The sequence below is a fragment of the Cotesia typhae genome, unplaced genomic scaffold, assembly GCF_013202065.1.
Source record: "Cotesia typhae breed Kobodo isofemale line unplaced genomic scaffold, CoteBio_Ctyphae scaffold_13, whole genome shotgun sequence".
Taxonomy (NCBI): Eukaryota; Metazoa; Arthropoda; class Insecta; order Hymenoptera; family Braconidae; genus Cotesia; species Cotesia typhae.
Window position 1 is genome coordinate 17,940,084 of NW_027423774.1, and position 21,376 is coordinate 17,961,459.

The following is a 21,376-nucleotide window of genomic DNA, read 5'->3' on the forward strand; positions in this document are numbered from 1 at the left end:
TGTGGCATTTATTTTGAATAGACTGTAAATTCTCCATCGTCACGACAAATAATTACACATTATTTTCGATAATATTCCTAACTAATCGTTAAGTATAATTATTTAATAATTAATAAAATATATAACCGTGAAGCAGATTAGTCGGCAGTCTCTTCCAGAATAATTAATAAAAAATTTTTATTATTTAATAGTAAGCATTAAGAGCGAGTACGGCGTTTTAATCATATCAATGGTTTCTTGTATACATTGTAAATAAATTACTATTAATAAATAATTATAATTATAATAAATATAATAATAATTTAGTCATTAGTATTTAAAATAACGCTACGATTAGTAGCTGAGAAAAAAACTTATAGGGAACTGTATTGTACCGCGAAATTTGTTTAAACTTAACAATTTATATTAAATAAAAAATATATTACGAATAATAAAAAATGTTGAATTAATGTACAGCTTATACTTCCACAAAAATAATCTCAGTTAATAATTAAATAATTTAATCTAATATTAATTAATCATTTATGATTATTATTTTTTTCTATTATTTTTACGTGATTGAAATAGCGAAGATATAAAATAAAATATTTTTTTTAAGTTGTTATTTGTTAGTTGAGATTATTTAAATGACATTAACAGATCTTTATTAAGACAATAGTTACTGTAGCTAATACTTTGTTCACATATAATAATAATTTCTATTATTATTATAATAATAAGAAACAAAATAAAAATGAAAGGTTCCCTAATCTTGTGTAGATATGACCTTGTGAATACTAAGAGGTTTTATAAATAAATTCGTGTGGTTTTATTTAATTTTTGTATAATTTTCGGTAAAAGTGAGATTTTAGATAATAATAATAATTATTATTAGTACGAAGATAATTTGTAATAATTAATAATTAATATATTATTTAGATAACTTGATGCCATGTAATCGCTCAAATTAAAGGTATAATTAGTTGGAAAATTAGTTAATAAAAAATTTGACTAATTTAGCCCACTAAATTTTACTTTGAGAGTTTAAATTCTGTTAATTATATTTAATCTAAATTAATATACTAAGATCTGATAATAGGCTTTATATAAATTAGTTTTTACTTTTTTATTAAAGTAGTTGTCGAAATGAAATCATTTATTAATTTTGGATCATTTTTTAATCTTCAAAGACTCCATCCACCCGATTTATTAATTATTCAATTAAATGAATAAATAAATTACATTGTCTTAACACAATAGCTGCAATTTTTTAGAAACAGTACCTTAGTAATTATAATTGCGGACTTTATCGCTGAATTGTCACCTACTTATAATTCAATCATTAATAAAATTAAACAAAATAATGGAATACATTAATTAAATGTAAGTAATAAAATGAATTAAAAAAAAAAAAGTCATTCTATCACTACTCGAGATAAATATACATATACATATACATAAATATATATATATATATATATATATATATATATATATATATATATATAACGTATTATTTTTATAATTTAATATCTTGCAGTGGTTGAAAGAATGACTTGTTTGAAAATAAATTTATTTAACATTTGAATTTATTTGTGTAAAATATGTAACAGGCTTTGTCTAACGAAGCCTTTGATTAAGTGTATAGACGCGCACATAAAATATTATTATAATTACTTTATGTACTGATGTAAGAAACTTAACGATCAATGTGCTATTAAATGAAGTAATAAATAAATAAATAAATAAATAAATAAAATAATAGTTAATAAATGAACAACTTTCAACTCCAGCATACTGTTAAATTAAAATTTTAAAACTTTAAAAAATATTAATATATTCTGGGTATTAAATGATAAATTAAATTTCGGCGACTAGGAGAAGCTAGTGCTTTATCCATATCAATATATATAAAAAAAAAAAAAAAAAAAAGGATTCGCGGCATTTTTAGGATTGAAATAATTAAAAAAGAAAAAAAAATAAAAAATTGAATAAATTCGAACTGGAGAATTTAGTTGTAAATGTTGTATTGTAATTAAATATTCGAGCACTGACTGTCGCAGTCTGATAAAATATAGTTGTAAATATCAATAATAATGTAAGGACGACATAAATGTTTTATATAGCTATTAAATTATTTATTATAAATAAATAAATGGAGGCGATTGATATCAAGCCGGTGGAAAACAGTGAGTCGGTAGTGTTTTGCAGTACTGTTTGATCTGTTAATGTAATCTAATGTAATGATATTATATGATAATTATTAATTGATAACGATAATGAATAATTAATATTAATAACGCCAACACAAAAAATTCAACATATGATTGTAGATAATTTGTAACAATCGCTATTGTCAAATACTACGTATGTATCATTGCATATTACACAGATAATGATTAATAAAAGTAATGTTAAAAATTTCATAACTTTGTTGACTTTTTTATTAGTAATAATAAGGACATTTACCCATGATACTAATATTAGCCGTGAAAATTAAGTTAGCCGACTAAAAATTTTTAGAGCTTTTTTTTTATTGAAAAAAATGATTACAAAAATATAAAAAAAAATTTTCATTTGTAAAAAACTTGAAAATTAATGCGTGAAATTTTTTAAAAATATTTTTTCGTTCTAGTTTAATAATTTGAAAAAAATTTAAAACGTCGGCTAATTTTAGCATTATAAATTAGCCGACGTTCAAAAATTTTTTGATTATTTTTCGTTTATTAAATTAGAATTAAAAAATATTTTTCAAAAATTGCACTTATAGTTTTTCAAATTTTTTACAAATGAAAATTTTTTTTTAATTTTTTCAATAAAAGAAAATTCTAAAAATTTTTGGATGTCAGCTAACTTAACTTTCAATAATTTTCATCATTTAGCCTCACTTATTTAATTTTTTCATTATTTAAATCCATTGCTTCAATTACTGGCTTTAAAAATTCTTCTTAAATATTTAATTTAATTTTTGATTCTTTTTTTTTTTTAATTATTTTATAAAATAATTAATTTATTTTTTACAAGACTGAAATCAACAGACACCTGACTGTCTTTAATTCTAAAAAAAAAAAAAAAAAAAAAAATTAGTTTTTTATTTTTTAAAAATAACATAATTTTTTTCTTAATTGAAAATTTTTATTGATGAATTTTTTTATCTTTTCTTTCTTAAAATAATTTATTTTTAAAAAAATTTATGTAAACTGTCAGTCGTCTGTTAATTGCACTATAATTATTATTTAAAATAAAAATTAAACTTACGAATGATGAGCTTCTCAAAAATCTGAACCTGAAGTTGCCGTTTCTTCGTCGCCTACAATACTTTTTCCCTGATTTTTCATTAAAATACACTTATTCTATCCTAATAATCACTCGAAACGATAAAACATCACTTTTGCAATTACCGGACGCGAATATTCTTCATTTAACATTCGAAACTATTTTTTGTTTTTATCTCGAAACATTATAAACTGCGCTATATATATATATATATATATGATTATTTAAATAATACTGAAGTTAGCGGTCAGCTTCTAAAAATTTTCACTTGTAATTTTTATTAATTTTCACATGTGAAACTTTTTAATAAATTTTTTTTTAATAATTTAATTGCTATAAAATTCCAAAAAAATTTTTAATATCTGCCAACTTCAGTGTTATTTATTTAAATAGATCTGCGTATATAGACGGACAAATGTTCACATCGAGAAACTATCTCAAAAAATTATAAACTTCGAGATACTAAACTATACTTAATAACATTCTACTTTTAAGACAAAGAAAATTTTTATTTTCCAACTTATTGTAGAAATCTAACAAAATAATATTTTGATTTAATAATTTAAATGATTATCTGTACATTCTGCGTTTAATAAACATTAAAAAATGTATAATTTTAGAACAAGGCACTCGCGACATCCGTTCCCGTTATTGCGCGTCTGACATCTTACTTGGTCAACAGCCGAATCGTTTGTGAAGTGAGTCGCTCTCGTTGTAAACGACTGCGGACGCTTACGGTGCTCGCTCTGGCGGTTAAATAGAAAACTGTTGCTCCGTCGGTAATATGAAATACTGTGACAGTGTTGGTAACATGAAATATTCCCTGATAGCCGAAGCTTGTAATACAAAAATATAGAGTGCAGTGTCTTAAATTAAATTAATACCAAGTTGACATGAAGTTTTGTACTGTACGATATTATACATGATGTGTATATAAGTTGTATAGTAACTTATAGTAAATCTATGGACGAAATTTGAATCCAAGTTTAAAACAAGATTTAATATGCAAAAAGTTGTCTTTAAGTTAAAATGATTTTTTATCTTGAAAATAAGATAACTTTGACTGAGAAACTTATAAAATAAAATCGTCGCTTCAAGTTTTCACTATTTTAACCTCTCAGTTAAGTCCAAAATGTGTATAAAATTAGAAGACAGATTATAATGACATTTTTAAGACACACGATTTTCAACTAAAAAAACAACCAAGCTGAAATCAATTTATTTTTTGCTAGGCATTTTCCATAAATAATTAATGGGATTTTAATTTGATTTGATTATTTGTTAATAATGAAAGAATTAAAAAATGCACCATAAAAAAATGTCATTGATTATTTAACAGCTGTATGACAAACCTAATTATTCAGGTATCCAGGAAGCAAAGAAAATTAGATTGTTCCCTCAATCATATTTGAAAAAAATATTTATTAATTTATTTTATGCATTTGATATTAATCCAATTACAACTTTATATTAAATATATTCTTTAAATTTGACTAAGAAATAACAATTTTCTCAGATCGATTATTATCATTTAAGTATTAATAGCTTAATTACACAAATATTGAAAGACTAGATAGCATGAACACAGTTCTTAGCAGCTAGATAAAATTATTTTGCAGACTGCAGGATAAAGTCACAGCTACGTATGTATTATTTAATTGCTCATCATTAACACTGTAATCTGAAAATAGTTTTTTGACCCATAAAGGCATTCGATAGCACTTGCTTTGGATATCATTGTATGTTATAGTAACAACTCGATTATCATTCAGAAAAGAACATTGATAAACTCCAAACTTAGTGGACGGATCGTTAGAAATCATATAAAATGGTTCCAATTTTTCAAAATAGTAGACAGCAAAATAATAACTATTATTGTAAAGAATGATATTTTTGATGATGCCAATTCTACCATCTTTACTAATAATTGTATTGTCATTATTTTGTATTGAAAAGTAAAAATATGGAGTTTGTAAGTTCTCATACTGAATAGATCTATTTCCAAACACAGATGTAATTGGACCACAATTGTGAATGCCAGAAGCATTAAAAGTTTTAACATCACTTCCGGTAGTAATGGGAAATTGTAGTTCCTCATGTACTCTTTTGAAAATTTGTTGGAGTGGCTTGTCAGGCTTTCTTACATAATTTCGATAAATGGGCATCCTATTTTCGTATGCGAATGCCGATACTGAGTCTAAAGCCCCGTATAATCTGTAATCAGCAGCAAGATGTAGAAGTCCGTGAGCGTTGTAAGTCAAAAACTGCAAACCGTGAACATCTTCTGCCTGAATCACATAATTTTTTAGGGCCTCTTCCGCAAAGTTTACGTCTTCAGAAGAAGATGAATTACTTAATAACACTCGCATAGATGAGTGGAGCAACAGCAAATGGCTATATTGTTGATCGGTGATAATTCCATGGAAAACAACAATAAATGTATATAAGAGAAGTTGACGGAACTCAGTAGCTTTAAAGTTGCACAATTTGTCTAATTCTCGAGGGTTTCGAGCAAATTCACGCGGACAGTGTAACTGAAGATTAGTTAACCTAGTGGACAGCATGTTTATTTGAAAGCTAGGTAGTTTTCGAGGTTTGCATTTTCCAAATACTAGCGATTCAATTGTTTTTTTCATGACACCCAGACACACTAAATGCATGTAATCAAAAGGTACTTGCTGAACGAGATCTATCGGTAGATCATACAGAGCAGACTTTCCCTCGTGGTGATCAACATCTTTCAACGATCGATAATCAACATCGGATCTTAGTTTGTAATTTATACCGGGATATCGATTAGATCCACTGTACCGAGATCCTTCAATGTGGCATTTGGAGCAAGGAACTTTTGCAATGTGACCACGGTGATTCAATACGGAAGCCCGAGCCGGAGCATCAGCAATGAAGCATCTGATTTCAATAGGAATTTTTTTTTGTTTATATCCTATGCCTCCTTTCTTCATGATTTCACCAAATTCTTGAACAAAGTCCGAAAAGAAATCAGCAAACGACCGTGGTTTTTTTTCACCTTTATAGACACCAGCAAGCTCAGGTTTATCATATTCTAAATTTACCACACGAAATTGTATAGGCCACAATTGAATTTCTTTATTCAATTCAGCTCCATCGGTACTGAAGTCTATAAGCAATTTGTCAGGTATTGATTCCAGCGAGACACGATTTAATATCGATTGCAACATTTCTTCTAACCCCAAATGTATATACTCTCCTGGGGCAACTTCTTTAACGACAATTTTGTCGCGAGGAGTTTTTAATAAGGACCGACAATCATCAGGTAAGAATAACAATTGCGGATGGAGTTTTAAAACCTTCAATAAGGCATTACCTTGAACATGATTTATCTTGTGATCGACCATGTATTTAGCCATATTCGCTTTAAATGCATGAGCGATAGATGGAATATTTGTAGGCTGGACACTCTTTCGACTCTCTGTGAAGTTATTCATTTGTACGTTAGTATAGGCTTGTGAAGTTTCACATACTTCCTCATTATTCGCCGAGTTATTTATAAGTGAACTGCTGCTATTGTCGGGTTGCAAATCAGAAGTTGATTTACGATGATGACAATCAATATTGGTAGCATTCATGTGTAATGACGAAAATGATTGCTCATTAGCATCAGACGTATTTAATTGTTGATTATTAATATCACCGATACTACTGTTTTCATCGTGGATATTATATGGCAATGGAGAAAAATTCACTAATGATTTAAGATGATCATTTTCCAAAGTGTTGTTAATCATTTCTGGGTTTACAGATGAACATTCTCGGCCAATTAGACTTGTAGGTATATTTGACTGTAATTCCAACAATTCAGATGAAAATTTTCCGGCATTATTACTGTCATCTACGACATTAATACTGCTGTTATGGTTGTTCAGCGAAAAGTCCAATGAATTATAATATAATTTTTTGAGTCTCTTCTTACGATTGTCTGACAGCATACTCCAACATTTCCGAGACTTCGGACGACAATCATGGTTAAACTTTGTTGGATTCATTTTAATTAGTGAATAAGTTTATGATCTATAAATAAATAAAAATAATTTGGTCAGTACGATTTTTTTCAGATCAGAGATTCGTATCTAATGATTTGAGCTTCTGATATTAACTACCACTACTTACAACTTTATTGTAGGATTGAATAATTAAGTTCTTCAATAATATCTTATTGAGTAATGTCTTTGTTAAAAAAATACTGGACTAGAGTAATCAGCGTTTAATTATTTCCATCCTTTTATGATAATCCACGTTTTGTTGCATCTGAAACAGGTTACACATATGAACTTACGTTTACATAAGTATTAAATAAACGCTTAATAATTAATAAATTCAAGCTATTTAGAATTATGCACAATAAAAAAATCGAGCTAAAATTATCACTTCGACTTGGTTTATATTTAATTTATAATAATGTTATATTTCAATTATAGGTTATGCCCTGTGAACTGACGTTTATATGCACATTTAATATAAACATCAATAACAGTTCATTCCTTTTAAGATATGGAAAATAATAAAATTTTAAATGTTGAAGCTCAAAATATCACTTACACTTTGCTTATTTTTATTTTTTAAGTTATGTATTTTAAAAAAAAAAGTCTCGATTGGTGTTTGGCAGTCTTGTATATATGTAACAGAAGTCCCCTCAGTCACCTGAGCGTCACAAAAAAAAATATTTACTTTATCACAAATTATATTCCACAATTAATTAAAAATTTATAAATATTAAATTAAATTTAATAAAACCTTAATAAAAAGTTTGATATACTGCTACGGGAATATGTATTTATGATCAATAATTTGTATAAAATGCGTTTGCAACTTTTCAATTGCCGCCTTCAAAACATGGCTGAGCGCTTGCGCTAAACTTACCATAAAAAGGCCTGTACACTAACATTATTACTCCCCCACAATTCTTGAGTGTCGACTTTGTATTGCTGTGTTTATAATTACATATCTGTAAATTATAATTATTATAAATAAAAAAACAGGTCAGTATTTGTTATAACATCCATTATTTAGACGTATTTAAACTAATGACATTTAATACGTATTTAATAGATAATTGGCAAAGATTCAGTTCTACAGACGCTCTGCGATGTCTCACTCTGACCAACAGGTTAGTTTGCTATTTTTAATTAATAAATAACGCACTTTTAACCACAACTACTACAATATATAAATATAGATTGTACTTTTTTTATATTAATTAATTAAATCAATAATTTTAAAAAATCGTAAAAATAGATACATATGACGACATTTATCAATTTAAAATTAAACAGTAACTGGAATGAGTCAAGCGTACACATAAATGACACTAAAATCATCGGACCATCAAAAATTTTTAATTTTTTTTTTATTAATTTAAAATTATAAGAATATATATTTTTCAGCAGCAGAACCATTTTTGTCGTTTTCCTGGTGGACCTGACAACGTTTATTATTCGGATCACATTCTTGATTTTTTACGAGCGTTATATAGTAGGTATTGTTTTAATGTAGGCATAAAATGTAGGAATCCAGCAGCTTTCACAAACATTCGTGTATTAATAGTTGCTTTGAAATAAGTGACAATTTAACAACACACTCACCGCATGTGCCAAAAAATCGAAGAATTGGAGATTTCTGTGAGTATTGATGGGACGTGTGTTTTTTCCAGTTATAAGAAAACATGCTTGAAAATCTGTTGACTTGGGTTTTTTCGAAATCAGTTTCACTGCAATGTAATACTCATAAGTTTCATTTCAGTGCAATAACAGAAAAAAAGAACCTGACAACGGTAAAAAAAAACTCGATGCTTTTTACCATGTTGTATTTATGTTAATTTTCTACTATTTTTTGCACTGTCATATTTTTGTACTTTTTGTTTCGATTTCATTATTTCTTTACTAATTAATTGTATTCAAACACAGGTACGAGGCAACTTATCTCGTCCAACGACACCCGAAGTTAACTGCGAAAAGCAGCGGCAACCGAAGCTACCACTTCAACTATCAAGTCCTGCGTCGACCAAAAAGATATCTGGAGTTTCGCCTATTGTAATCCAATCTAAAGAAGGACCTCAAATATTAGCTCTTTTGAAAAATATCAACAGCAACTTCCAAACGTTAGATACTAAAGTAACGTGAGTAACACTGAAATTGTTTGAAATGTTTGTGTTTGCAATCTTCACTTCCATCACTTTTATGTCATTTTTGCCAATCACATAATACTGTATATTTAATCTGCATTTCGATTCATCTGGTTTTTCAGGGATCAAAACCAAAAATTGGATAATATCTTGCAGCGCCTTACGTAAGTATATCAATAAATCTTTTTCATTATATCGAAGTGCAAAACGTTTAGCTATTTGTATTATCATGAACACTATTATAGTTTCTACCCTTATTCTAATTTAATAAATACCCTAGTTTCGATCTTTTTGAATAATGTATTACCCCAGTTTGATTGAAATTAAATTGAATTATTTACTAGATACTTATTACTAGATATTATTTACTTATTTCTGCCATATAATTTAGAATGCTTTCAATATAACTGTTTTTTTGCTTACCTGGATCATATGGTATTCAACTCGTAACTTTTTTGATAACATCTTCTCATTGTTAGTATATTTTATTCTTCTGTTCAACAGTACACCGCACATAACAAATAAATATACTTATAAGATTTCTAAGCCTCATTAATAATTTTATTCTCTAATATCGCTTTCTTTTATAGTAAACTAGAGGCTACTGTAAAAGAGTCGGAAACCTCAAACGACGGGTTCATTCGACCAAGCTTTGTACCATTCAAAACTCATGAGGAAATTTTAAAATATGATAAATCAACTACAAAAGAACGTGAAGAGATGGTAAATAATAGTCAAAATAAATATATCTAATCTAATATACTTTTAAAAGTAGCGGGCAGTACCGAATTTTTTGTTCTTTCTATTTTCACAGAAAAATTACTTGTTGTTTTATAACATGCGGAATAATCCTAAAGACAATGTTAGGGACATCTTACAAAAAAATCGTCTGATGACAGACAAATTGTTAACCGAAATTATTTGGGCAGGAAAAAATGGTCAGAAGACTGACAAATTGTCTGTAAAGTCAACCCGTATAATTTTTGATTTATGTAGTAAGTAGCAAAGTTTATATTATCACGCTCTCTTAATTCTTGTTATGTATCATTACGTTTTGTTTTGACTTATTTTCTTTTTTTTATTTTTCATTTTTCTGTCTTCATTATCTATTTTTTTTTATTTTTTTTTTTTTTTTAGCTGTAATGAGACAAATGTATCCTACTATGGGGTTTCAAGAATTTAAAGAGGCCTTTATTAAAGGGTTAAATGCTGCACATTCTCGGGTTCTAGCTCGGAATAAAACGGGTACCACTGTCAGCAAAAATAAAAATACTTTAACTGAAGAAGAGCTTTTCAACAAGACATGGTCCATGGAAATTGATGAAAACCAACCCGTCAATATCCAGGACACCAGCGAACATGGTAAAAACGCTACAGAACAGGAAGAGGATATTTCAGATTAAAAAAAAAATATTTTGGACTAAAAAAACTTTTTCCAGAAAATTTTATATTTTCCAAGTGCACACTTTTATTATAATTATTATTATTATTCTCATGTTTTTTTATTTTTTTAAAGTCAATAAGTATTGTTAATATACTTATCTAGGGTTAGGATTAAGAGATTTGAAATTTAAAAATGTTTAAATTATTAAAAAATTTTTGTAATGTATGTTAAATAAAATTAAAAAAAAATTTTATCCATTTCCTAAATATTTCATTTGAGGTGTGGAATGTTACAGTGGAAGTGAAAAAATTTAAATTTACTACTTTACCGATAAATGAGGTTTCTTTCTTACCCTTTTTTGCGCAGTTCATGTACCATCAACTGTTATAATTCTTGATAAACTACCTACTACCAGATAAAGAAGAACTAATTCTGAAATCTCTCGTATTATCTCCAACTTAACAACAAGTTAACCTCAAAACTTGTAGTACAAAAACTTGAGTCAAGTTCGGGTTAACTTTCGACTTTAGATTGACATTAAGTTGTATTCCAATGTAACTTTAACTTATACACTAAATGGTTATCAGGGTTATTTTTAAGAAATTCAGTTCAATAATGTCAATCAATTGAAATGTATGTTTACAAGTAATATAAATATTAGTTAGCAAATGTTTGATTAAAAATTAACAAAGTTTCATTTTTAAATAAATTAAAGAGAAAACTAAAAAAAAAAACAAGAATGTAACAAACTCTTGAGTTTTTATGATTGAAATAATTGCTTATATAAAAATATGAAAATTAATTTAGGAGCAGACATTTGATAATTTTAAGAATTTATTTAACCAATAAATTGTAGCAAAAAAAAATTAGAAAAGAAAAGTGACATGTAGAAATTTTCAAAAGTTAAAAATAGAATTATTTAAAAATAATTTTTCGGGTAAAATTTGTTTCTTGAACAAAAGTTAAAAAATAGTCAAACGGCTGCTAATTTTACAATGTTTTTATAAAAATTCACTCAATTTTTTCACGCCAAAAAATTCAAAAAGTTAAATGACATATTATATTAATATAGATATATTTTAACAGTGGATAAAATTTTATCCCGGTTTGAAAAACTGGCCCTAAATATTGTTAATTAAAATAATATTAAATAATTTTTATACTTCGATAGTCATTTTAAAAAAACATGTCATTTTTTACTTCAACTGTTTTGTGCACTTTAATTGACATTACATCATTTGAAAAATAAAAATTTTTTAAGTAATTTAAATATTTACACCTCGACTAAAAAACAATAACAATGGATAATACAGCTGATCAAGACAATAATAGTGCTCAAAAGTCATTACAAATAGAAAAAACCAAAAAAAAAGAAGCTAATAAAAATCAAATCAGGATTTTGAAAGCTGTCAAATCAATTTCTATGACTAAAAACACCTCCAAAACACGGTAACTATTTTTTTATTAAAATAATGATAATTTATATTTATTAATCAATAAATTTTTTTAGTGCAATGAAACCAAAGAGTAAGTATACACTGAGATTAGCCCAGAAGAAAGTGTCAAAAGTAAGCGCAAACAAGAAAACAATCCCAGAACTACCGGTTTACATCCCACGTAAAATATTCCATATAGTTTCATTATTGCGCAATGAAAGATTTTACAAATTGGTCGCTAAATTTTTTAAGCCCAACGCAGAAATACCTGCATGGAAATTCTCTAAACAATCTACCAAAAAAAGTGTGACTGGAAAACCTTCATAATATGGAAAAAATATTCCAATAAAAAAGCAAAACTTATACTAAGACTTTATTAATTAACTTAATTAAAATTTAGATAATTATTTTTTTACAATTTACAACCAAGATAATAGATACTCTAAAAATCACAGCTCAGATCTTAGCGCGAATTAAATATAAAGACGATATAATAAGTCTACAATTCTAAATCGTAATAATTGCTATAATATTAATTATTATGATTATAAAAATATTTTAAAACATTTTAAAAGTTAAATGAACGCTGACAACAATATTCTACTCTATACAATATAAAATATACAAAAGATGACTTATTCTATTTATGAACATTCAATGGCATCTATTAGCATGTGCCAAAGGTATAAAACGTAAAATAAGGAATAACATACGGTGTATAAAGTATAAAGTAATAATAATTATTATAAAAATAATAACTGGATCGTTATATAAGATACTAGAGTTTACTCTCGAGATCGTCGACGACCATAGCGGGATTTGAGACAGCCCACTTTTCTTTCAACTGCGACTTGTCTTTACTCGGTTTATTATTTAAGCTTTCAATGCCGGCGTAATGATCTTCTATTTCTTTGAGCGTCCTTCCTTCAGTCTCCGGCAATAAATAATACATCACAATAAAACCAATTACGTTCACACTGGCATAAAAGAAAAACGTCCCCCAAAGATACATCAGGTCGACCATGTACAAAAATGTTTTGTTTATTATCGATGCAAATATGTAACCCGTACAAGCAGCAGCTCCTGTCGCTGTACTTCGTCCCTAAAAAAAAAAAAAAAACATCATAAATCAGATATTTAAAAAAATTAATTTTTAGATTTCTTCAAAAAGTCATCGAATAAATTAATCATTTCATTTCAACAGAGAAGATTTTAAAATTAAATCCATTGCCATCAAAAATAATTTGATTGACATAATTGCATCATCACAAACACCTTGAAGATTTTATTACAACAAAAGGTTAAAAAAAAAAAATTAATATACCTTGGCTGGAAAAACTTCGCCGCAGAGAACCCAAGGAAGAAGTCGAATGCCCATGTGAGAGAAAAACGCTGAGCTGATCAGCAGAGTCGTAGGTATCCATGTGAACATTTGTCCGTCTATATATGCAGATCTATTTAAATAATCATATATAGCGCAGGTCATGAAGCAGAACCCAGTCCCGCCGATTGAGATGAAGGTGATCACTCTCTTGCCAGTGAAGTGGATTATTATTACGCAAACGGCTGTGCCAATAAGTTCTGCCAGTCCGAGGAAAACAGTGGCTGTGTATTTTTCAAGAGGAGCGTCCAAGGATGCAAAAGTTGTGACAGCAAATGTTTGCAGTGTTGCAGATCCGCCGAATGAACAAATAAAGAATGCAAGAGATATCAATATATACGGGAATATGAATGTTCGCTTGCTGAATATTTTCCACCAGTACTCTTTTTTGTCATCCATGCCGCCAGCAACTGTTCTTTGGGAGACTTCATACACGGTTTTTAGTTCTCCGGTGATGTGTGAAGGTGATACCCATCCTCGGAGCCAGCATAGTGCTTCTTCAGCTTCTTTTAGTCTGTCTTTACCTGTTTTAATCATTTTATTATTATTACTAGCAACCTTGCAGTCACTGATGTCACTGCCGTGACTTATGAACTATAAATAAAAAAAATTTTGCTTTATTAAATAATGACTTTTGTTAAATTGCACTGTACTTGTTTAACTCTTGACATTTTAAAAAATAATCTCATCCCGATGTTACACTCATCAAGACCTTTCATTTGAGTACCCACATCAATTTTTCATATATTTATATATATTATATATATGTATATATGAAAAATATATAAAAATGCATGTGGGTACTCAAATGAAAGGTCTTGATGAGTGTAACATCGGGATGAGCTTATATCTTTAAAAATGTCAATAGTTCATAAAATACAAGGTCATTTCTTAATTATGTATCTAGAGATAGAGAATTGTCGAACGCAGCCTAAATACTTATCGTTATAAATTGACTCTTCGTGAGAATGATATGAAACCTTGAAAAGGCACAACTCCAGGTCAATACCTTTCCAAAGATACACAGTAAAAAATTTAACCATAAAAACCCATTTTATCATATAAATAAACTGGTCACAATATTCTACTCATTCTCTCAATAATATAGATTATTATTATTTTCTTTATATGGTTGAAAATTTTTCTAAGATAAAAATTACCCGCAAGCCAGTAAGGACTCTCTGGCATCAAACAAAGCGCAAGGAAGCATATCGTAGGAAAAATCAAATTGATTAGCGCAATAGTCCTCCAATCAGTGAGACTTCCAATTAACAATTGCGTAAATACACCAATAATGACAGCCATGGATGAAGTTGCTGACAGTATACCACGAAGATGAGGCTGCGTTATTTCGGCGACGTACGTCAGCACTGGAGCTTCACAGAGACCGCCAGTTATTCCGGTTAATGCTAGGGCTATGAAAAGTAAAGGGGCAGAATTTGCGTAGTAAAACAATAACCACGCTGATATGAAGGGTATGTTGACTAACAGCATTGTTTTTTTACGCCCCAATCGGTGGGATATCGGCCCGCTCACCAGACATCCTAGAGGTACCATGAACAAGTTTATACTGCCTAAAAAAAAAAAATTTATCTATATATATATATATATATTTTATTTTTTTTTTTTTTTAAGTAATTATTGTTACGTAGTAATAATAATAATAATTATTATTATTGTAAGAAGAAAGAAAAACAATAATTGATCATTACTTATCCACGTGATTTCTTCTCGCGTGACAGCGATATCAGCGTCGTCTTTTTGTAACGATGGGATTAAAATAGTTGGAAAACCGAGCGTTGTTCCGAACGTAAGTAAAAGTAAATTTTTAGCGCTCACTGCGAATACTTGTGGTAATGCTTGTCGTAATTTAGATATTTCCAACTTTTCGCTGGTACCGTTTGCTTCAACGGATGCGTTTATTTTCCCATGTCTGCAAGTAATTAAAATAAAATCAATTACTGTGTCAATTATAATTACAATTGCAATTATACATTGAACTCATAGCGAGTGATTAAAATTTATGAATAAAATTGAAAATGATTGCGTAACATGGTAACCCTAATTTAATTTAAATTTAAAATCTACCATTCACTTTTTACAGTTTATCGAGTTTTTCACCTTCACCTACATTCTCAGGATCAAGTATACCAAAATTATAGGAAATAGGCACTTTACTCAGCTCAATGAGCCTTGTGATTCATTCGTGCAATTAAGTCAAGATAAATGGACTTTACTTGAGCTACCAAGACATTTTTTCCCAAGATCAGAATCAAGATCTCATATCAGACATTGTTGTCAATAAAATGATAATTAACATATAGAGCAAGTTTATCGCAAGTTATTGAGATCTAATCAATAGTTTTATAGACAAAATAATAAACAAACTGATTAATAATAAATATCATTTTTAATCAGACGTATTTATTAAAAAAATCTAATGTGCTAAGTGGTTTTAAATACACCTGGAATTATTAGAGCCTATAAAATTTCAAGAATATATTTAGAGTAATCTTGTAAGCTGATTTATATTTTTTTTATTACTGATTATAAATTGTGGATTTATGTTTTTAATTTATCATCATGAAAATATTCATTGGAAAATCGGATCATCTACTGAATGTATTTTTCTGTCGGATAACGATCCGGCAAATCTTATTATTCTGTTAATACTTTAGTCGGAGGTGATATTCATTTTTATGTTGATAATTATCTAACTTAATTACGTTGACACGTCTGGTAAATTTTTCCTCAAGATATTAAAAGTAGATCATTTTTTTTTTTTACACTACAGGAAATTTTTTGAGAACCGACTTAAATATTACAACTTAAAAAAAAAAAAAAAAAAAAAAACACTTTAATGAAGATTGTATTTTAGATGTTAATGTAATTTTTTATAACACTGAAATTGACAGACATTAAAAATTTTTTTAGAATTATTCAGCAATTACATTATTAAAAAAATATTTAATTAAAAAGTTTCACATGTAAAAATTAATAAAAATTACATCTGAAAATTTTTATAAGCATTTTTTTATTGTAATTAATTTGTTAAAAAAATTTTTTTACAGAATTTCTATAAAAATAAAAATGAAAAAAAAGAATTACAAAACACGAAAGATTAAATATTTATCCAGAAAAAAAAAAGTATGAAAATAACTTTCCTTGTGCAGTTTCTGTGTATCGAAAGTCAAGAGAGATATACGTGTGTACACACATAACACATTGCGAGTTTAAATGATTGCTTGGAAGTAAAATAATTATTTCCTTAAATGATTATTACAAGCTATTACATTACTGGAAAAATTATTGGATAGAGAATTAAAATTTATTGTCAGCTGCTGATAAAATTGTGTCAGGGATTACAAAGTGAAATTTGTACTATTGCTTCTATGTAACTTTGGCGATACAATGTAAAAAACATAAAAAATATAATCTAACGTCGAGAGTAATTAAAAAATTATTTTTAACATAAAAAAAAATAATTAAGTAGGAAAAGAACTACTGATAAATATTATCGAGTAATTACTAGCAATTTTCATTGTCAAGCTCACATTTTATTATCGTATGGATAATTGTCCGGCTAGCCTTAATATTGTATGGAAAAATTCTTTTTACTTTAAAATTCTATCGAATAAAAAAAAAAAAAACTATTGAACACGGTGAAAAAAAATAGGGATTTTCACTATTTTTTCAATATTAACAAAGAAATTTTTCCAATGTGACAGGAAAAAAATTCATTTATGACATGAAAAAAAAATTTTTTTTTTAATTGAAGAAAATAGAAATCGAAAAAACACTATTTTAAAATTTTCAGGATATTTGTAGAAAATGTCAAAGTTTCATATGAAAGAAAGAAAAAATATTTATCATTGAGAAATTCGGAATTTTTTTGGAAAATCTAAAAAATAACGATAAAGATAGGTTTGAATAATTTTTTTTTAATTTTTTCCAAAAAGAACATTTAATAAAAAAAATTTTGAAAAAAAAAAACATCCCGATAAGTCAATTTTTGAAAAAGTTATGGCAATTTAATCCACACCTTCCATAATTTGCTGGATTTTTAATTTTTTCGAAATGTAAAGCAAAATTTGAAAAAAATTTCCTCGAATTTTTTTATCACAAACCGACTGTCTATCACTGTTTTACTTTTAAATTATCTGAAATTGCTCGAATGAGAAAATTGTTATATAAGTTTGTAATTATTAAATTACAAACATTAAAATAGTTAATAAAGAAAAAATTCGCATATTAACATTGAAAAAATTTTTTACAATAAAAAAAATTTTATACAAAAATAGGAAAGATCCCTATATTCTTTTCGCCATGTAGAACATTAAATATCTTCAATAAATAATTTTTAATGTCAAAAGATAAGAAAAACAAAAAGAAATATGTATTTAAAACTCTTCTTCGGTTCTTAGTATCATCGATCGATTATCGCATGCATACATAAACATCAATATTTTATTACAAAATAAATTGAAAAAATGGATAATAAATAACACGGATTTGAAAAAATAAATTTAATGATTATCATTTATTGATAATAATATAAATTATTGTACAGTTTATTTACTAAATCAAAAGTTATCGGGTAATTTAAAAAGTTATTAAGTGCGATAAATAAATTTAAACCGCCACATTAACATTCAATGACAGTCATCTTACCTTTACACTAATTGGGTGCTATTATTATTTAAAAAAAGTAATTATATGTAATATAAAATGAAAATACTTAAATAATCGTGTAAAAAATAATATTTATGCAATGTGTTATTTCAGCGACACGGTCACTAGTTTTTACGACAATTATCTGTTTATTTCAGCCAGTGTAATTAATTTATTTTATTAATTACTCATTTACAATGCTACTGTGTTGTCTTATTAATTTTGATTAATTAAAGAAGATAAATATTGTTAACAACTTTCAAATCTAGAGTAGTATGATGACTTAAAAATAAATTTGATATGAAAAGTACAAATGGCAAAAGTCAATAGGCATAACTTTCACTTACGATAAACACCTGATGATTCTCAATACATGTTACAATTATTATTATTATTGTCTATAGTCATACTTGTGTGAGATTTACTTATTGACTTTCTAAACAAAAATTAAATTAAAATAATAAAAATAAACTAAATAAGTGTAGAAAAGATTAGATATTAATATTAATCAAATCATAGATTATAGAGTATCTTCAATTTATATTATTATTATTATTATTATCATCTTCTAAATTATTTTACATTATTAATTATGGATAGTTAATAATATATTTTTATTAATAATTTTTTTTTGTAAATTAAGGAATACACAGTAAAAAATTTTGCGTCAAAAAATTTTGTATTGAAAATTTTTATCTTAAATATTTAACTCTTTTTTATCGTAAGAAGTAATTCAAATCCCAGTGAATATAATTAAATAAGTAAATAATTCAGGTTTAGTTATTATGGATCAATTTCTTTTTATGTTAATTTTATTTTCAATTCAGCGACGTTTCGCCATGAATCATGGCTTCTTCAGGCATCTATGACATACAAATATAATTACATTTTAGCAATATTTCCTTACATAATATATTTTTACAAAATGATTAAATAACAGGAAATTTAAGAAAATTTTTTCAAAATTCTTATTTAAAAATTTTCAAAAGAATAAAAATCTTTAGAAAAAAATTTTTCTCTAAAGAAAATTTATACAAAATTAAAAAAATTTTTTTAAATTAAAAAAAAATTTTTTAATTTTAATCACAACAAATTTTTCCATAAAATTTTAAGATCATCAAACAATATAAATTAAGTAGAACAATATCTTGAATAATTTTTTTTTATGATTATTTTATCACAATTTATGTTAATTTAACACAATAAATTTTAAATTTAAACATGGAAGTGTTAAATATAACACAAAATTTTTTGTCGCAATGACGTAAATTTTTTCACTGTGCATGTGTTTATATATTGTAAAATTTTAAGGTGCCTGATGATGTTAGAATAAAGCTTATGAAAAGTCGCATGTTAAAATCAATGGCCTAAAAAATAAAACATCACTTTAGTCTACAAAATCCTGATTTAAATGAATTATTATAAAATTATTCCATTGTTGAATGAAATCAATGAACCAAAAATTGGAAACGTGTAGCAATAAATCAACAAAAAATTCATAATAAAAAATAAATTTACCTACCGTTCGACAATAAATCACTGATAAATACAAATATTTATCCAATAAATACCTTATGTCGACTTCTGAAATCTCTGCCGTCATGATGAATAATTAATAATTCAAAATTTCTCACTTGAACTATTTTGTAAAAAGTTTATACAAATTTCTAAATAATTAAAAAAAAATAAATTATTAAATTTTACATTTTTAGTTATGATAAACTAATATTGAGCTTATATCAATAGTAAACAATAATTTCAATTAAAAGACTAAAAAACTTAAAACATTGAAACTAAAAAAAAAAAAAAAACAAAAAATTATAAGGAACTTAAACTTGTTATTAACAAGTTGGCTGCAAAATAACTGATAAATAAAAGTGTCGTACACCTAAATGCACCAAACATTTGTATACTTTCATAATTCTCCCTCCACGATCTTTCTTACCGCAAAAATCCCACTACTATCCCACTCACCTACGACATAATAATCACATAAGTTAAACGCTTACTTCATTTTATATGATTACTCTCATTCATAACTTATACAGTGCTTTATTGCACTTTTTCTTCGGGTCAATACACTCTTGATATTTATTTTATTACACGTCTGCTCTTAATCTCTTTAAACTGGTTCACTTTCCTTGCAATCTCGGGTCTTAGATGATTTTTATTTTTTTCTGGAATTTATTTGTTTGTTTACTCAAGATTTAAACAAATGTGTTTTTAAGGTAATTAAGGATCAACGATTTGTCAAAGATATGATTCAATTAAATTGTATTGCAATTTTTGAAGGACTTGTAAGGTCATTTAAAATATTGTTACTTTTACAGGAAATATTATTGTTAATTTAGTAAATTATTATACAATTATCCGTCAATTATTTTATTAAGGAAGTTATCTTCCTGATATAACGAGGTACTTAAAAAATTATCTAATAAATTTACTCTTTATAGAACATTTGATAATTTACCAAATTTCAAATATTAATTGGCGGGAAAATATTCAGTATTGAGGAAAATTTTTTATCGTGTGAGAGGATGAGTGGTGAGGTGTTTATTTAAGAATTTTTTATTTTTATTTGTTGGCGATTAAATCTCAATAAAAGAATAATTAATGTACTGCCAGTTTGATTTGCATTTACGTAGAGTTAATCTGTAAGTAGCATCTGTTGTTTACTGTGCAATAGATTTGAATTTATTAATTGAAACAATAATTCATAGAAATTAAATAGTATATATGTTGAGAAAGTTGTTAAATTATCGGGAATTTTTTTTAATAATTACATACTTTATTTTTCAAGTTCAACAATAATAAAATAACTGAAGAAATGAAAAAAAATTTTTTTTTTTCAATTTTTTGAAAAATCCAAAAATTGATCAAAAAAATTTTTTTTACTTTATTATTAATTTTTAGTCAACAAAAAATTTTCGTTAGTATTAAAAAAATCAAAAGTAAATTAAAAATTAATGTTTAGCAATTTTTTGTGATTATAATTGTAAATCCGCCGTAAAATAAAATAATTTCAAAAAAAAATTTTTTTTACCAAAAAAAAAAATCGGTAATTATTTTCAAGTAAAGTCTACACGGAA

The 21,376-nt window shown here is 26.6% G+C and overlaps 5 protein-coding genes across 13 annotated transcripts in view; 2 read left to right on the forward strand and 3 right to left on the reverse strand.

Annotated features, from left to right (window-relative positions):
• Nucleotides 1–3,406, reverse strand: part of LOC141534840 (uncharacterized) — a 173,424-nt gene extending 170,018 nt beyond the window's left edge. For all 4 annotated transcript variants that reach the window (XR_012480499.1, XR_012480500.1, XM_074254432.1 and 1 more), the window contains exon 1: nucleotides 3,238–3,406. The gene's annotated coding sequence lies outside the window, so the exon portion shown is untranslated. The remainder of the gene's footprint in view (nucleotides 1–3,237) is intronic.
• Nucleotides 3,407–4,698: 1,292 nt separating this feature from the next.
• LOC141534372 (uncharacterized) lies at nucleotides 4,699–9,853 on the reverse strand. Of its 2 annotated transcripts, XM_074253697.1 has the most exons (5): nucleotides 9,839–9,853; nucleotides 8,155–8,239; nucleotides 7,834–7,935; nucleotides 7,405–7,542; nucleotides 4,699–7,305 (listed from the first exon to the last, which is right to left on the reverse strand). In XM_074253697.1, exon 5 carries the CDS (start codon nucleotides 7,278–7,280, stop codon nucleotides 4,854–4,856), a length of 2,427 nt encoding a protein of 808 aa, XP_074109798.1. In that variant the 5' UTR covers nucleotides 7,281–7,305; nucleotides 7,405–7,542; nucleotides 7,834–7,935; nucleotides 8,155–8,239; nucleotides 9,839–9,853; the 3' UTR covers nucleotides 4,699–4,853. The 2 variants fall into 2 exon arrangements, with proteins under 2 accessions (XP_074109798.1, XP_074109797.1); XM_074253696.1 differs by lacking the exon at nucleotides 9,839–9,853 and having other exon boundaries at nucleotides 8,029–8,266.
• LOC141534111 (uncharacterized) lies at nucleotides 8,319–11,052 on the forward strand. The gene is made up of 7 exons (XM_074253248.1): nucleotides 8,319–8,401; nucleotides 8,679–8,766; nucleotides 9,198–9,409; nucleotides 9,538–9,579; nucleotides 10,006–10,138; nucleotides 10,230–10,410; nucleotides 10,553–11,052. The coding sequence occupies exons 1-7, from the start codon at nucleotides 8,319–8,321 to the stop codon at nucleotides 10,816–10,818; spliced, it is 1,005 nt and encodes a 334-aa protein (XP_074109349.1). The 3' UTR covers nucleotides 10,819–11,052.
• A 414-nt stretch (nucleotides 11,053–11,466) lies between these two features.
• On the forward strand, nucleotides 11,467–18,623 carry LOC141534743 (uncharacterized). Of its 4 annotated transcripts, none has more exons than XR_012480466.1 (4): nucleotides 11,467–12,248; nucleotides 12,310–12,326; nucleotides 13,440–13,647; nucleotides 13,712–13,853. XR_012480466.1 is itself a non-coding variant. In XM_074254286.1 (3 exons), exons 1-3 carry the CDS (start codon nucleotides 12,100–12,102, stop codon nucleotides 15,783–15,785), a joined length of 231 nt encoding a protein of 76 aa, XP_074110387.1. In that variant the 5' UTR covers nucleotides 11,467–12,099; the 3' UTR covers nucleotides 15,786–18,623. The 4 variants fall into 4 exon arrangements, 2 of the variants coding, with proteins under 2 accessions (XP_074110387.1, XP_074110386.1); XR_012480467.1 differs by having other exon boundaries at nucleotides 13,440–13,651; nucleotides 13,712–13,843; XM_074254286.1 differs by lacking the exons at nucleotides 13,440–13,647; nucleotides 13,712–13,853 and adding an exon at nucleotides 15,721–18,623.
• On the reverse strand, nucleotides 12,740–20,116 carry LOC141534741 (facilitated trehalose transporter Tret1). Of its 2 annotated transcripts, none has more exons than XM_074254283.1 (5): nucleotides 19,859–20,116; nucleotides 15,329–15,549; nucleotides 14,777–15,190; nucleotides 13,560–14,140; nucleotides 12,740–13,337 (listed from the first exon to the last, which is right to left on the reverse strand). In XM_074254283.1, the coding sequence occupies exons 1-5, from the start codon at nucleotides 19,888–19,890 to the stop codon at nucleotides 13,014–13,016; spliced, it is 1,572 nt and encodes a 523-aa protein (XP_074110384.1). In that variant the 5' UTR covers nucleotides 19,891–20,116; the 3' UTR covers nucleotides 12,740–13,013. The 2 variants fall into 2 exon arrangements, with proteins under 2 accessions (XP_074110384.1, XP_074110385.1); XM_074254284.1 differs by having other exon boundaries at nucleotides 19,810–20,102.
• Nucleotides 20,117–21,376: the final 1,260 nt, after the last annotated feature.

Excerpts from the sequence above, each read along its gene's own strand:
- LOC141534372 (XM_074253697.1), bottom strand. The coding sequence starts at position 7,280 with ATGAATCCAACAAAGTTTAACCATGATTGTCGTCCGAAGTCTCGGAAA.
- LOC141534111 (XM_074253248.1), top strand. The coding sequence starts at position 8,319 with ATGACATTTAATACGTATTTAATAGATAATTGGCAAAGATTCAGTTCT. Across the intron at positions 8,767-9,197 it reads TTTTTTACGAGCGTTATATA|GTACGAGGCAACTTATCTCG; the intron begins GTAGGTATTGTT and ends ATTCAAACACAG. Across the intron at positions 10,411-10,552 it reads TATAATTTTTGATTTATGTA|CTGTAATGAGACAAATGTAT; the intron begins GTAAGTAGCAAA and ends TTTTTTTTTTAG.
- LOC141534743 (XM_074254285.1), top strand. The coding sequence starts at position 12,100 with ATGGATAATACAGCTGATCAAGACAATAATAGTGCTCAAAAGTCATTA. Across the intron at positions 12,249-12,309 it reads AAAAACACCTCCAAAACACG|TGCAATGAAACCAAAGAGTA; the intron begins GTAACTATTTTT and ends AAATTTTTTTAG.
- LOC141534741 (XM_074254283.1), bottom strand. The coding sequence starts at position 19,890 with ATGACGGCAGAGATTTCAGAAGTCGACATAAG. Across the intron at positions 15,550-19,858 it reads ATTTCAGAAGTCGACATAAG|ACATGGGAAAATAAACGCAT; the intron begins GTATTTATTGGA and ends AATTACTTGCAG. Across the intron at positions 13,338-13,559 it reads GCGAAGTTTTTCCAGCCAAG|GGACGAAGTACAGCGACAGG; the intron begins GTATATTAATTT and ends TTTTTTTTTTAG.